At 48.2% G+C, this 14,361-nt stretch overlaps 1 protein-coding gene across 1 annotated transcript in view; it reads left to right on the forward strand.

Moving 5' to 3' along the window:
• Positions 1-14,361, forward strand: part of LOC115628083 (hemicentin-2) — a 291,265-nt gene that overhangs the window by 23,587 nt on the left and 253,317 nt on the right. The window contains exons 2-3 of the mRNA XM_030524060.1: positions 603-732; positions 12,695-12,903. Of these exons, the coding sequence (XP_030379920.1) occupies positions 603-732; positions 12,695-12,903 (339 nt within the window). The remainder of the gene's footprint in view (positions 1-602; positions 733-12,694; positions 12,904-14,361) is intronic.

The raw sequence follows: 14,361 nt of genomic DNA on the forward strand, positions 1-14,361 counted from the left end.
AAATAATAAAGGATTGAAAAAGAAACCAGATGTTTCAAACTGAGTTTAGAATTAGAAGAACGGCCTACTGAACAACGAGGTTTTCCGCCTGAAATACGCTGAGGTGGTCCGATAATGTGAAATATTTCTCAATGCCAAGTCTTTTGCAGAAGACATCGCCACCGATCTAACTTAGAACAGTCTGTCTAATGAAGTTCATTGGAAATGCTGGTGTCAATGCAATGGGACTCCCTAGGGGTGCAGTAGTGGCTAAGGAGATTTCTCCATGGATTTGTGATTAGCATTAGAGCATTCCTCTGACTATTAAATGATTTCTCTCATGCGAAGAGCCCAGCAATCTTACGTATTTAGGGCGCGAATCTGGTGGTGCATAGCTTACCGTACTGAAGCACTAACTTTATTATTTATTATATAAATGTATTTGTACAATGGTTATTGTAGCCATGTATTGATATAGGAACATTTTAATCATTTTATGAATTATAGCACCTAGATAGTTAGGACGCAACTGCAGGATAACTTGGTTTCTTCTTAATTAATTTTTAATTTTTATTTATTAATAATCAAAAATATGTATTATAATTACGTATTGCATTATTTAGTTCCAGTCTACCAAATGGAAGCCCTGATTGGAGAAAATATTTACCTACCCTGTAATGTTACTACATACGATGGAGATGAGGCGGTTTTAATTTTATGGTACCGAGATGACAGAGGAACCCCAATATACAGGTGAGCTTAGATGCAAATATAAAATCATGAAGTAAATAGAGGTAAAATAAGGAAACCTAATTTTTTGTAACTACATCAAAAAACAAAACTTTTATTTATTTAATTTAAATAGTACTAGCGTATCCGGTTTGCGTTGCTGCGCCACTGAATTGTAGTGCTTTTTATACTCTGTACATGAAATGTACAAGAGTATATTAGGTTTGCGCGAGCTCCAAAATGTAACAGGCAGAAATAGGCGTGGCAGACCCCACAAAGTATATATATTCTTGGTCAGCGTGACAAGACGAGTCTATCTAGCCCTGCCTGTCCGTCCGTATGAACACCTAGATCTCAGAGACTATAAGAGCTAGAGGCACAAAATTTTGCACAAAGATGTCTTGTGTACGCTATACGAGTTTGTTTTATTTTTTGGATTTTTCCTCCCACTTCCCCCCTATGGGGGTTTTTCTGATTCCATTCGTATAATCGTCTATATCTCAGACAATATAAGACATAGGGACACCAAATTTAAGTCCCAGATATCTTATGTAAATACGCAGAAAATGTACATTTTGGAATTTCTTTCCCTCCCCCTCTCCTCCACAATCACTGATTTTTCATACCTCCCGTATATCTTGGAATTTTTCATTGAAATTCGAAAAATAGTTAGCGAATACGAGTCTGTATGCAAAGTTTCATATCAATATTAAGGCAGATTTAACAGGAAGTTATATGTATATATGACCAAGCAGTGGTTTTTCACGTTGACGAATTGGGTTTCGAAATTTCACAGGTGCACCAATTGGACAATTTTGAATATTGCCAAAAAATTGGATCATAGTGCAGCGGTTTCGGATTCTCTAGGGAGTATACATACATACATACATACATACATATTTCACTCTCTATATATATAAAATAGCTTCCTGGCACAGTGAAAGTGAGCACTAAGGAGCGGTTTTGAAAATTAGAACTCTAAAGGAGGAAACGGGCTCCAAAGATTGTAGAAGGAACGTTCCAAAGTAAACAAGACTATTTGAATCTAGCGCCCCCTGATGGCGCTATCTATATGTCGATTTATAGATTGTCCACTGAGAATTTCATGACATTTCACCGATTGGAAGTGAAGTTATTGCGTTTTAAGTGTCAGTATGTTTGTGTTATCGGTGCGAAAATGAGCTTCGAACAAAGAGCCAACATTAAATTTTGTTTTAAAATTGGTAAAACTTTTACCGAAACGTTTCAATTGATGGAACAAGTTTATGGCGATGATTGCCTATCCCGTAGCAGAGTGCACAAGTGGTTTCAACATTTTCAAAGTGGTCGTGAGGACATAAATGACGATCAACATGTGGGTCAATCAAAATTCGTGATCACCGAAAATTCCATCGAAACTGTGCGTGAATTCATCAAAAATCAGCTGAAATCATCATTGAAATTGATGGAAATGGAATTGAACATCTCCAAAACATCGATTTATCGCATTTTGATCGAACATTTGGGCTTACGAAAGGTGTGTGCACGGTTTGTTCCGCACAAATTGACTGACGACCAAAAATTGCTCAGAAGATCGACGCTTGTGACCGATTTTTTAAACAAAAATCACATTTTAACCATTAACCGCCGTATTCACCTGATATGGCACCGTGCGACTTCTACCTTTTCGGAAAAATACATTTGCCCATGAAAGGAAAGCGTTATGCAGACGTAGAGGCCATTTAAAAGGTTTGTACCGGCATACTGGCGGATATACGGGCCAACGAGCTAAAACACTCGATCGACATGCTTTTGGGTCGTGCAAAAAGCAGAAGGAGACTATTTTGAAAAAAATAAATTGATTTTGCCGAAAAAACCATTTGTTCTGTTTTTTTCAAAAGTCCTGTTTACTTTGGAACACACCTTGTATGAACAAGTAAAAAAGCTAAAGTCGGGTGTCCCGACTTTGAAATACTCTGTACATATGTTTACAATAATTATAGAAAATAAAAAAATTAAGAAAATAAAAAAAAATTTGGTCGATTTGGGAGGGTGTATAATTGAACATTTACATAGCAATTGCGTCTGTGTGAGTGTATGTATGCCTATGCGCATCTATTCGTGTCTGTGTAAGCATTTTCGCAGTCAACCAAACAGCAACATCAACAACAGCCGCGGGCAGCGCTTGAGCAGCGCTGCAGCAGCAAATATATTTATGGCTATAACTTCTTGGTAAATCGGTCTATCATAGTGAAACTTGGCATACGGACACATAATTACTAACTGGGGGTATTTGCATTTGTAATTTTAGTTCGAAATTCCAAGAATTACGGGAGTTAGAGAAAATCGCATTTGCGGGGGAGAGGGGGGAGGGAGGGAAATTCCAAAATATACATTTTCTGCGTATTCACACAAGGCACCTTGGGCTACAATTTGGTGTTCCTAGGTCTTATGGTCTCCGAGATATAGGCGATTATACGAATGGAAAATCGGGTAAACCCCCATAGGGGGGAAGTGGGGGGGAAAATCAAAAAAATAAAACAAACTCGTATAGAATACACACATAACGCATCTTTGTGCAAAATTTTGTGTCTCTATCTCTTATAGTCTCTGAGATCCAGGTGTTCATACGGACGGACAGACAGACAGACAGGGCTAGATCGACTCGTCTTGTCACGCTGATCAAGAATATATATACTTTGTGGGGTCTGCCACGCCTCCTTCTGCCTGTTACATTTTTCAGCTCCCGCAAACCTAATATACTCTTGTACATTTCATGTACAGAGTACAAAAACAAGATAGAACGCTACAGTCGAGCAAGCCCGACAGTAAAATAGCCTGTACTCTCCACAAAAAGGAAAAATTAAAAAAAAAAAAAATTAAAAAAAAATTAAATAATTAAAAAAAATGAATGAATGAATGAATTAAAATAATTAATTAAATTAAATTAGAATACATGTTTATGTTCAGTTTTAACAGCATACATTTACATTGTAATGACGCGTTGCATAGCGGGCAGCCGCGCGTCATTACGAGTAGTTATAAGTATAAGTAATTATAAGTACAGTAAGCCACGAAGGCAAGTAATTTTAAGTTCTTTCTAAGTTTAGTTTGTTCTTGGCTTTCGGCCCACACGCACTGAAGCGCGGGCAGTTTGAATTTTGTTGGTTTTTGTAGGAATAAAAGAAACACGTGGAGAAGTTTTGGCGCACCGCCCTCTTTTATTTGTTGGACACCTCGGCACTTTGGGGTGCCTAATTTATTACAGCATACTCTGGCCGGCGAGCATACCCGCGGCAGAGCAACAACGTTACAAGTGGCGCCCGAGCAGGGACCCCAAAGAAGTTTGAGGTTAGATCCGACCAAGTAGGGAAGAGAGCGTGGACCTACAATGCTACGAACGAGCTGGATACGTGTGCTGCGGAAGGAAGAGCTCAGCACGGTGCTGCGCGAGTTCGACATCGAGGAGACCGGCACCGTGGAGGCGTTGCGGGTACGGCTGGCAACGTTCGTGAAGTCGGCCCAAGAAGAGTACCGACCCCGCCTTGAAGAACTAGCGGCATATTACGAGAACATGTCGTCGCGTACCGCGGCGACAGGTCAGTTGAGCCCGGTGCCCGGTGGACGGCTGGGAGTCCCGAAACAAGAGGACGTACCGGAGGGGCTGCTCGTCGTGACGGAGACAAACACGACACCGCTAACTCCTGCGACAGTGCCGACCATTTCGGTAGCGGTCGCGGCCTCGCCGGGAGCTACCACAACCGAGCCCACGGCAGCCTCAGCGACGCCAACAGTGGCTCCAGTGCTCTCAACGGCGGACCTGACACAAGCGATTGCCGATTCGGTGACAGTTGCGTTGGCTCAGTACACCCACCGGTTGGCCCAGGCTATGGAGGATGGTTTCCAGAAGCTGTCGAGCCAGGTCTGCGGTTCCACCGCGCCTGCTGGTAATGCGCCTAACGAAGATGACCCAACAGCACCGACTCCAGCGTCACCGCTCGCAAGCGCGCAGGCGGTGGCAGAACCACAGGCGCCAACATCAGCCGTGTCAACCGCATCCGCGGCTGGTTCGGCCCACTCGACAATGTCACGAGCGGAGCGGAGAGCCCTGAGCACGGAGGTGGCACAGTGGGGAGTACGTTTCGACGGCAGCGGGGACCCAAGAACGTTCCTCCGGGACCTGGAAGATAAGGCAGAGATAAGGAACGTGCGATTAGATGAGTTGGTGACCGTGTTACCGGAAATCCTGGTTGGCGAGGCGAAGGAGTGGGAGTGGTCAAGGCGCAATTTGGTACAACGGTGGGCCGAGTTCCGCCAAGACCTACTAAAAGAATATCCAGCGGGTCCCCACATAGAAGAGCGCCGGCGGGAAGCATACAGCCGGGTCCAGGGCGCATCAGAGAGCCCTATCGAGTATGTCCGAGCGATGCAACGACTGCTGCGCGGCGCGGGGATGACTGCAGAGGAGCAGCTGAGACTTGTCCACGCCAACGGGCTACCAGAAATACGCGCCAATCTCCGCCTGGCAGGCGAAGAAGTGAGCTCACTCGATGGGTACGTACAGGCGGCACAGGGCGTGCACCAAGCAATCTTAGCACGGTCACAGGCGGCCGGCAATGATGAGACGAACGCCACACACCCTACGCCGATCCCACAGCCGGTGGCGGTTGGCCCAGCGGACACGTATCGCCGCCCACCCATCTGCAGACGTTGCGGGATGGGAGGGCACGGTACGGACGCGTGCCCAAACTCTCAACAGCTCTACTGTTGGGACTGTGGTAAGATGGGGGTGCGTGCGAACGAATGCTGCCGACGCGCGACGGGAAACGCCAGGGGGGCTCGTCCCACATCAACAGTCGGCGAGCCCACGCAGGCAAATTCCAACTAACAACGACACGCAGGGTAGCGGCCGCGCTACCAGTGGACTGTGATGGTGTACTGGTAGAGGCGGTCGTGGACACCGGAGCGACACGCAGCTTCGCGAGTCCGAGGCTGGCGCAACGCCTGCGGGCGCCAGACGGAGGAAATGTACGGTCCGTGAGCGTGACTGTGTCCATGGCTGACGGGACACAGAAGACGGTCCGTGAAGAAACGAAGGCGACGGTCACGGTGGGCGACAGTCGCGTAGTACTGCCGCTACTCACACTCCCCGGTTGCATAGATGAGCTCACACTGGGACTGGATTATGTCCAAATGGCCAACGGGGCGGTGACTGTGGGCGGTCAAGCTGTAGAATTGCGAACGAACGATCCACGGCCACGCAGACGGCGGAGGCGAAATCGCAGAGCCCGACATGCAGCCTTGGTGACAAGCGAACAGGCGGGGCTCACTATAGCCGCCCACCTGACGGAGCAGCAGACCCAGACGGCCGCCAGATTCCTCGAGGGGGAGCTGGCAAGCTTTGAGAGCATCACAGGAGTCTCGTCGGCGGCGGTGCACATAATCCGGATGAAAGACGAGCGTCCCATCAAACAGCGGTACTACCCCCGGAATCCGGCCATGCAGGCAGTGATCAATCAAGAAGTCGACGAATTGCTGGCAAAGGGCTGCATCGAGCAATCCGACAGTGCCTACAGCGCACCCATCGTGTTGGTGCGCAAGAAGACAGGCGCCTGGAGGATGTGCATCGACTATCGGCAGCTGAACGAACGCTCAGAACCAGATGCGTACCCAATTCCGCGGATCCAGCACATTTTGAAGCAGCTGCGCCAGGCCAAATACATAAGTAGCATCGATTTGCGGAATGGGTACTGGCAGATTCCGATGGAGCGCGAAAGCCAGCGATATACAGCGTTCACGGTGCCAGGACGCGGGCTGTTCCAGTGGCGTGTGATGCCGTTCGGCCTGCACTCTGCGCCCGCAACATTCCAGAGGGCGTTGGACAGCGTCATTGGCCCGGACATGGCACCGCACGCGTTTGCATACCTCGACGACATAGTGGTGGTCGGTAGGACGTTCGAGGAACACTTGAGCAACTTGCGCGAGGTGTTCCGGCGACTGCGAGCGGCCAATCTGCGAATAAATCGAGATAAGTGCGAATTCTTTCGTAAATCCATTAGGTACCTGGGGCACCTGGTGACGGAGGCGGGCATCCAAACGGATCCGGAGAAGGTAGCAGCCATCCCCGAGCTGAAGCCGCCATCAAATCTAAAACAATTGCGGCAGTACATTGGCCTCGTGGTATCGACGCTTCGTACCAAATTTCGCCACAACGGTTGGGCCCCTGTTGGGCCCCGAACTGTTGAAGAAGGGCCACAAGTGGAGTTGGGGAAAGCAGCAGCAGGAGGCATTCCAGTGTATCCAGAAGCAGCTGATGGAAGCTCCGGTGTTGGCGTGCCCCGATTTCTCTCGACGTTTCTGCCTACAGACGGACGCCAGCGAGTATGGGCTGGGCGCGGTTCTGACGCAAGACATAGACGGCCACGAACACGTAATTTCCTACGCCAGTAGGAAGCTGCAGAAAGCGGAGGTCAACTACAGCGCCACGGAGAAGGAGTGCCTCGCAATTGTTTGGGGAATCCGAAAACTGCGACACTATTTGGAAGGCTACCATTTCACTGTCGTGACTGATCACTTGGCGTTGCGTTGGCTCAACTCGATTGAGAGCCTCACCGGCCGCATCGCACGCTGGGCTTTGGAGCTGCAGCAGTACACCTTCGATGTCCAGTACCGAAAAGGAGCCTTGAATGTGGTGGCCGACGCACTGTCACGACAACCACGCGAGGTGGTCGGCCGTGCACACGTGGAGTCAGAGGCAGCACCAACTTGTAAATGGTTACAGCGGCTGACGGCAGCGGTGTTGGAGAGTCCCAGCAAGTACCCAGATTACGCCATACAGAACGACAGGTTGTACCGCCGCATCGCTCACGTGCTAGGAGAAGATGAGGTGTCACCATGGAGGCTATGCGTGGCCGCGCCTCTACGACTGGAGGTGTTGAGAGAATGCCACGACGACGCAACAGCGGGCCATATGGGAGTACGCCGAACCTGTGCACGCGTTGCAGACCGATACCACTGGCCTGGTCTGTATCGCGACGTAGCGAAGTATGTGCACCAGTGCCTGTTGTGCCAACGCTATAAAGCCCAGCAACAGCTGACGGCAGGCAAGATGCACTTCAAACCAGCGGAGGCAGCGTGGGACGTCGTCTGCGCCGATTTTGTGGGGCCGCTGCCGCGGTCCAAGCGGGGCAACGCGTATCTACTGGTCCTGGTCGATAAGTTCAGTAAATGGGCAGAACTGGTCCCCATCCGCAAGGCGACGGCAGCGGCAGTGAAGCTGGCCTTGCGAGAGCGGATTCTGGCACGGTTTGGCACACCAAGAAAGCTCATTACAGACAACGGAGCCCAGTTTACGAGCCGCGCGCTGAAGCAGTTCCTCGCCGAGGCAGGCATCCAGCAACAACTGACGGCACCATACACACCTCAGGAGAATCCCACTGAGCGGACCAATAGAACGGTCAAAACATTGATTGCCCAGCTGGCGGACGGGCAGCACAACACGTGGGACGAACAACTGCCGGAAGCACAATTGGCCATTAATACAGCAATTTCAGACGCAACGGGCTACTCACCGGCTTTCATCCTATTTGGAAGAGAACCACGGCATCCACACACACTGTACGGCAGGGATCCTGATGCCCCTGAGGCAGCACCAGGTAGCCCAGAAACACACGCGACGCTGCTACAGTTTGTTGCCCGCATAGCAAGAAGAAACCAAGGGGTGGCCAGCGAGGATCAGGCACGCCAGTACAATCTGCGGAGACGCGAGTGGCGACCCAAACTGGGCGACGAGGTGCTCGTGCGACAACATCACCTGTCCAACGCAGCCGAGCAGTTTGCGGCCAAGCTGGCGCCTCGCTTCGATGGACCATTCACAGTGCGGCCATTCATATCCCCAGTTATAGTGCGTGTGCGACCAGTAGCGGGCGGCAGAGGTAGAACGGCACACGTGCGGGATCTGAAAGCGGTGAATGCAGAAGACAGCGAAGCCGACAGAGGCAGCGTTAGTATGGTCACCGGGACCACGCCACCGACAGCTTCACAGCAGCCACAACACCAATCTCCGCAGACGCAGCGGCAGTCCGGGCAACTAGATCGGCCATGTCAACGAACACGACGAAGGCAGCCGCGGTCGCAACAGCCGCACGACAGCCAAGACAGCAGTTACAGCAGCCAGGGCCCTATTGGTCACACAGACAGCAACAACAGCAATGCAACTGGCTTCCACTTAAGCGGGAGCGGCAAAGTGGCCGTTCTGGCCGAGGAGGACACCCATGTGAGCATAAGACATAATTAGACAAAACTTTCTGTTACGTTTCAGGCCTGAAATAGCCCAGGACCGGAAATCAAGCATAATATAAACATGTGGGCGGTGATGTCGAGTTACCAGAGCGACAGGTGGCCGTCGATAACGAGTTATCGTGGAGATGCGATAAGTGGCAGCACCGACCACTATCGCTGCGAGTGGTAACACCGACGATAGACCGTCGGGCATGGGTAGCACTGGCAAACCGCGAGAGGTGGCAGCGCTAATCAAACAGCTGGCACAACAGCATTGCACGAGGGGACCGGCGTGTCGAGCGACAAAATTGGAGAAACAACTAAGGTTAAAAAGGGAAAAAAAAAACGAAACATGGACGAGACAAGGGACTATAAGGACCTGGAAAAGTGGTGTAGGCTGCAGGAACAGATGGCATTCGACCGGGACCCCCGGAACTGCCAGTTTCGGGCGCCCGCAAGCTCACCAACGCCGGCAGACAACCGACGTCGCCGCCGTGGGCACCGGGGGGCCGTCGAGTGAGAGAGCGATGCCAGCGGATGCAGCAGGCACAACTAGATGAACAGCAGCGAGTGCAACGCCAACGGGCACAACAGGCGCGGCTGGAGGAGCAGCAGCGCGTTGAGAGGCTGCGGCGGCGGGAACAGCGACAACGCGAGCAGCGCGAGGAGCAGCCGCGGCTGGAAGTAGCCATGCGAGTGGTGGAGGCGCGTCTAATATACGCCAGATGCTTACAGGAGCTGAAACGGCTGCATGCAGTGGGGCCGCAGGTGGTGCAGCCGCATGTCCATTGGCCAGTGTTCATGGCGTGGGGCCGAGAGCCCGATGGCACAGCGTGCGAACAGCCGATGGTGGTGCTGGAGAGGTGCGACGGCTCCACCAAGCCCCTTGCATGGGCGATGTTTACACCGGCGGAGGCGCATGGCTTACGACGGATGACGGAAGAAGGAAGGCTTCCGATGGTGGCGTTGGCAGCCACCCCCCTCGACCGGATCGTGTTCCGCACAGGAGGGAGGAACGTGCCCCGCTCAGGAAGGGGGGACGTGTAATGACGCGTTGCATAGCGGGCAGCCGCGCGTCATTACGAGTAGTTATAAGTATAAGTAATTATAAGTACAGTAAGCCACGAAGGCAAGTAATTTTAAGTTCTTTCTAAGTTTAGTTTATTCTTGGCTTTCGGCCCACACGCACTGAAGCGCGGGCAGTTTGAATTTTGTTGGTTTTTGTAGGAATAAAAGAAACTCGTGGAGAAGTTTTGGCGCACCGCCCTCTTTTATTTGTTGGACACCTCGGCACTTTGGCGTGCCTAATTTATTACAGCATACTCTGGCCGGCGAGCATACCCGCGGCAGAGCAACAACGTTACAACATCACGTACCTATGCGTGTTTATATGCGTGTATGTATGCAGCACAAAGTTGAACCAAAGCAGCAACAACAACAACAGCTGCGGGCAGCGCTGCCGACAGAGCTGCAGGCAGCGCATGAGCAGCGATTTTACTTATGGCTATAACTTTCTTCAGAATTAACCTATCATGATGAAATTTGGCACACGGACACAATAGTACTAACTGGATGTACCTACCAAAATTGATTTTAAAATTTCGAGAATTACGGAAGTTATAAGAAAAAATACGAATTGCGGGGGAGTGGGGGGGTGTATCAGAAAAAATAAACAAACTCGTTCTGCCTAGGGCTTATAGGAACCTTGATACCAATTTTGGTTATCCTAGCTCTTGTAGTTACTGAGATCCTTGCGCTCATACAGACAGACGGACAGACGGACATGGCAATATCGACTCGTCTTCTCATCCTGATCAAGAATATATATACTTTGTGGGGTCTGCCACGCCTCCTTCTGTGTGTTACATACATGCACACAAAACTAGTATAGCCTTTCACCCTTTGGTGAAATTATTAATTAAATGAAATTATTAAAAAAAAATTGAGTTAATTAATTAAATTAAAATTTTAAAAATAAAAATTTATTAAGTACATACATAGAAGACTTGTTTATGTTCAGTTTTAACAGCATACATCACGTGCCTATTCGTGTTTATATGCGTGTATGTATGCAGCACAAAGTTGAACCAAAGTAGCAACAACAACAACAGCTGCGGGCAGCGCTGCAAGCAGAGCATGGGCAGTGATTCTATTTATGGCTATAACTTTCTTCAGAATTGTTGTTCCAGCTCTTATACTTTCTGAGATCCTTGCTTTCATGCAGACGGACGGACAGGCGGACAGACGGTCAGACGGACAGACTGTCATCTTTCTTATTATAGCCTGCACCCAAAGGGTTAAAAGCTATACTAGTTTTGTGCGAATGTATGTAACAGGCAGAAGGAGGCGTGGCAGACCCCACAAAGTATATATTCTTGTATTCTTGATCAGGATGACGAGACGAGTCGATCTAGCCCTGTCTGTCTGTCCGTCTGTCCGTATGAACACTTGGACACTGCTCAGAGACTATAAGAGACAGAGACACCAAATTTTGCAAAAATATGTCTTATATGTGTACGCTATACGAGTTCGTTTTATTTTTTGGATTCGCCCCCCTCCCCACTTCCCCCCTATGGGGGTTTTCCCGATTTTCCATTAGTATAATCGCCTATATCTCGGAGACTATAAGATCTAGGAACACAAAATTTTAGTCCAAGATGCCTTATGTGAATACGCAAAAAATGTGCATTTTGGAATTTCCCTCCTTCCCCCTCTCCCATGCAAATCGTAACTCCCGTAATTCTTTGAATTTCGAAATCAAATTTGGGAAATACCCCCAGTGTCATTTCAATTATGATTGTTGGTGTGTACACCTTCAAGAAATACCGCATCCAACCAAAGGAGAAGCCGACAAATATCAAACTGGATGAGCTCTGTCGGCTCCCAGAGGAAACCCCGCACGCTTTCACTGTTGACATAAGTGAAGGTTAAACAAATGTTTAACGGCCGGGAGTATGTTGGTGTTCATATATGCCCCATAACGCTGAAGTTCATCGTACTGTCAATGTCACACGCACTTGACCGTATCATGAGCTACGCATGGGCCACGCATGTGCATATGAGCCCAACGCACGCAGCTATTCTTAGCTATTGTTAGAATAGCGGCCGCGTATGTGCACAAAACAACCAACAACCGGCTGCCACCACTACCTACACCTACGCTGGATATGCACGCACCGACTCAGCTAGCTGCATACAATACCCCAGCAACGATTTATTTTAAGAATCACTTATTAGTAATAATTAGACCTACGCACATTCTCAATTTTTTATATTAACCCCTGCATTTCAATTAATAAACAGACAGAAACACAAGAATACTCGTGCAGCTCTGATCTCACATTCCCTTTCAGCTCCTCCGAATTACACTTGGTTCAAGTACCGGTTGTAAAATACTCAGCTACTAGTTTATTACTAGGGGCTAATTCAACAAACAACAACACTGCTCTTTAAAAATATGTTTAGCAGCTGGCTTGTTGTAATAAGTTTTTATAGCTGCTTTGTCTAGTGTAGCGGTTCTTACTACTGACATGATAATAACGTCTAAGGCTTCGATGACTCAGTCGATGTTATCTTCTCACTTAGCACTAGCTTATATACGTATTGATATTTCTATAGAGTAAGTTAAATAATTAATAGCAAGGCAATAGAAAACCGCAGATATTTAAAATTCATAAAAAAATATATATATTTTTATGGGCTTATATGTATCTTTGATATTTTTTAGCATTGATATACGTGATGGTATTTCAAAAGCACCGAAGCGATGGTCTGATGAATCTGTATTTGGAGACAGAGCCTACTTTATTTTTGATAAGGAACCTGGAAAACTTTCTGTTCAAAATACACAAAGTTCTGATTCAGGATTCTATAGATGCCGAGTTGATTTCGTTAAAGCGCAAACACATAACAGCCGTATTAAGCTAAACGTGATTTGTAAGTATAATTTGAATATGACTGCAAGCAGCATGGTGTTATACTGACATATGTATTTATAAATATGTTTTGTGTTTAACTTTAAAAAAATCATTGTTTTTATAATATAGTAACGTTAAATAATAATTAAAAATGAATGCTCTCGTTAAGCTCTTCCAAGCAGACCTTTCTCTTATCCAGGATGATTCCGAGGTACTTTGCGCTGCGACTGAATTTCAGCAGAACTCCTTTTAAAGTGAGTGCCTCAAGTTCCGGAATCTTGTACTTTCTTGTGGAGTGTACTAGCGCAGCTTTTGTGGGATTTACAGACCACAAGGGGACGCCCATTACAAGAGTGTCGATAGTGGGGACTGTGTGCTAATGAGCAGAACGAGCGAGTCCCTGACTTTGTAAAAGGGATGGCGGAGAGGGGGGCTTGGCCAGCACTTTACATGGACTTGATGCAGCAGATGTGCATTCGATGTTCGTACAGAATTTGGCCCATGAGGCGCATTTGGCTTTTCTAATGGCTGTCTTAAAGGTTTGCACTTATATAGCTCTCAGCTAAGTTCTGTGTCTCCTACCTTCGTTAAATAGTTTTCTGCATTCGACTCGAAGACTCTCTAACTCAGAAGACCACCAGGGTGGTTTGTGCTTAGTTTTGTAGACCGTTCTTAGGCAGGCTTTGTGGAGCGCATTTGAGCACGTTCTAGTGAAGTTGTCTGCTAGCCTATCCAGCTCCTCCTCCGTACTGGGCTCAGAGTTCTCTAGGGAGGGGAGAGTATTGGTAATAAATTTAATATAATACCCCCCAATTGAACTTCCTCGGTCTTATTCTTTTAATAGCGGCTAGCATGAATTGGATGAGTTGTGGTCCAAAAATGAATGCTTATTTGGCACCCTCCAATAAAGAACCCTTTGAGCAAGACAGTCAGATGCCCGAATGACGTCTAGGACCTCACTACGGTGACCTCGCTAATGGCAAAGATGGGGTCGTTCCCTATGTTGCAAATTAACAAATTTCTACTTATTATTTAGTCGTATACCAACTCACCTCGTTCGTTTAAATCACTGCAGCCCCACTAAATATGGTGGGCATTGGCTCTTAGCAGCTATAAGGGGGGTCATCCTGGTCGTTGTGCACCAATAGATTTCTCCGCTGTCTCCTCCGTGAGTGTCGCGTCGGCCTCTTTGCTGATCTTTGGCGAAATTTGGGAGAGGAAGATTTCTGTGACACCCCTGTATATATACTTACTCGACTGGCTGGCGAGTATACCCAAAACACCGTTACAAGTGGAGCCCGAGCAAGTGCACCAGAATTAAGAGAGGTTAAGTTCAAGCGCGCGGTGAGTTGACACAATTGAGGCAACGTTTAATGGTGCGGTCAGGCTGGGTACGATGGCTGAAGAAGGAGGTGATCGACGACTCCGGCACCGTGCAAACGCTGAGATCACGTCTGGTAACTTTTGTGAAGAAAGC

Source organism: Scaptodrosophila lebanonensis, unplaced genomic scaffold (assembly GCF_003285725.1).
Source record: "Scaptodrosophila lebanonensis strain 11010-0011.00,11010-0021.00 unplaced genomic scaffold, SlebRS2 tig00000101-arrow-pilon, whole genome shotgun sequence".
Taxonomy (NCBI): domain Eukaryota; kingdom Metazoa; phylum Arthropoda; class Insecta; order Diptera; family Drosophilidae; genus Scaptodrosophila; species Scaptodrosophila lebanonensis.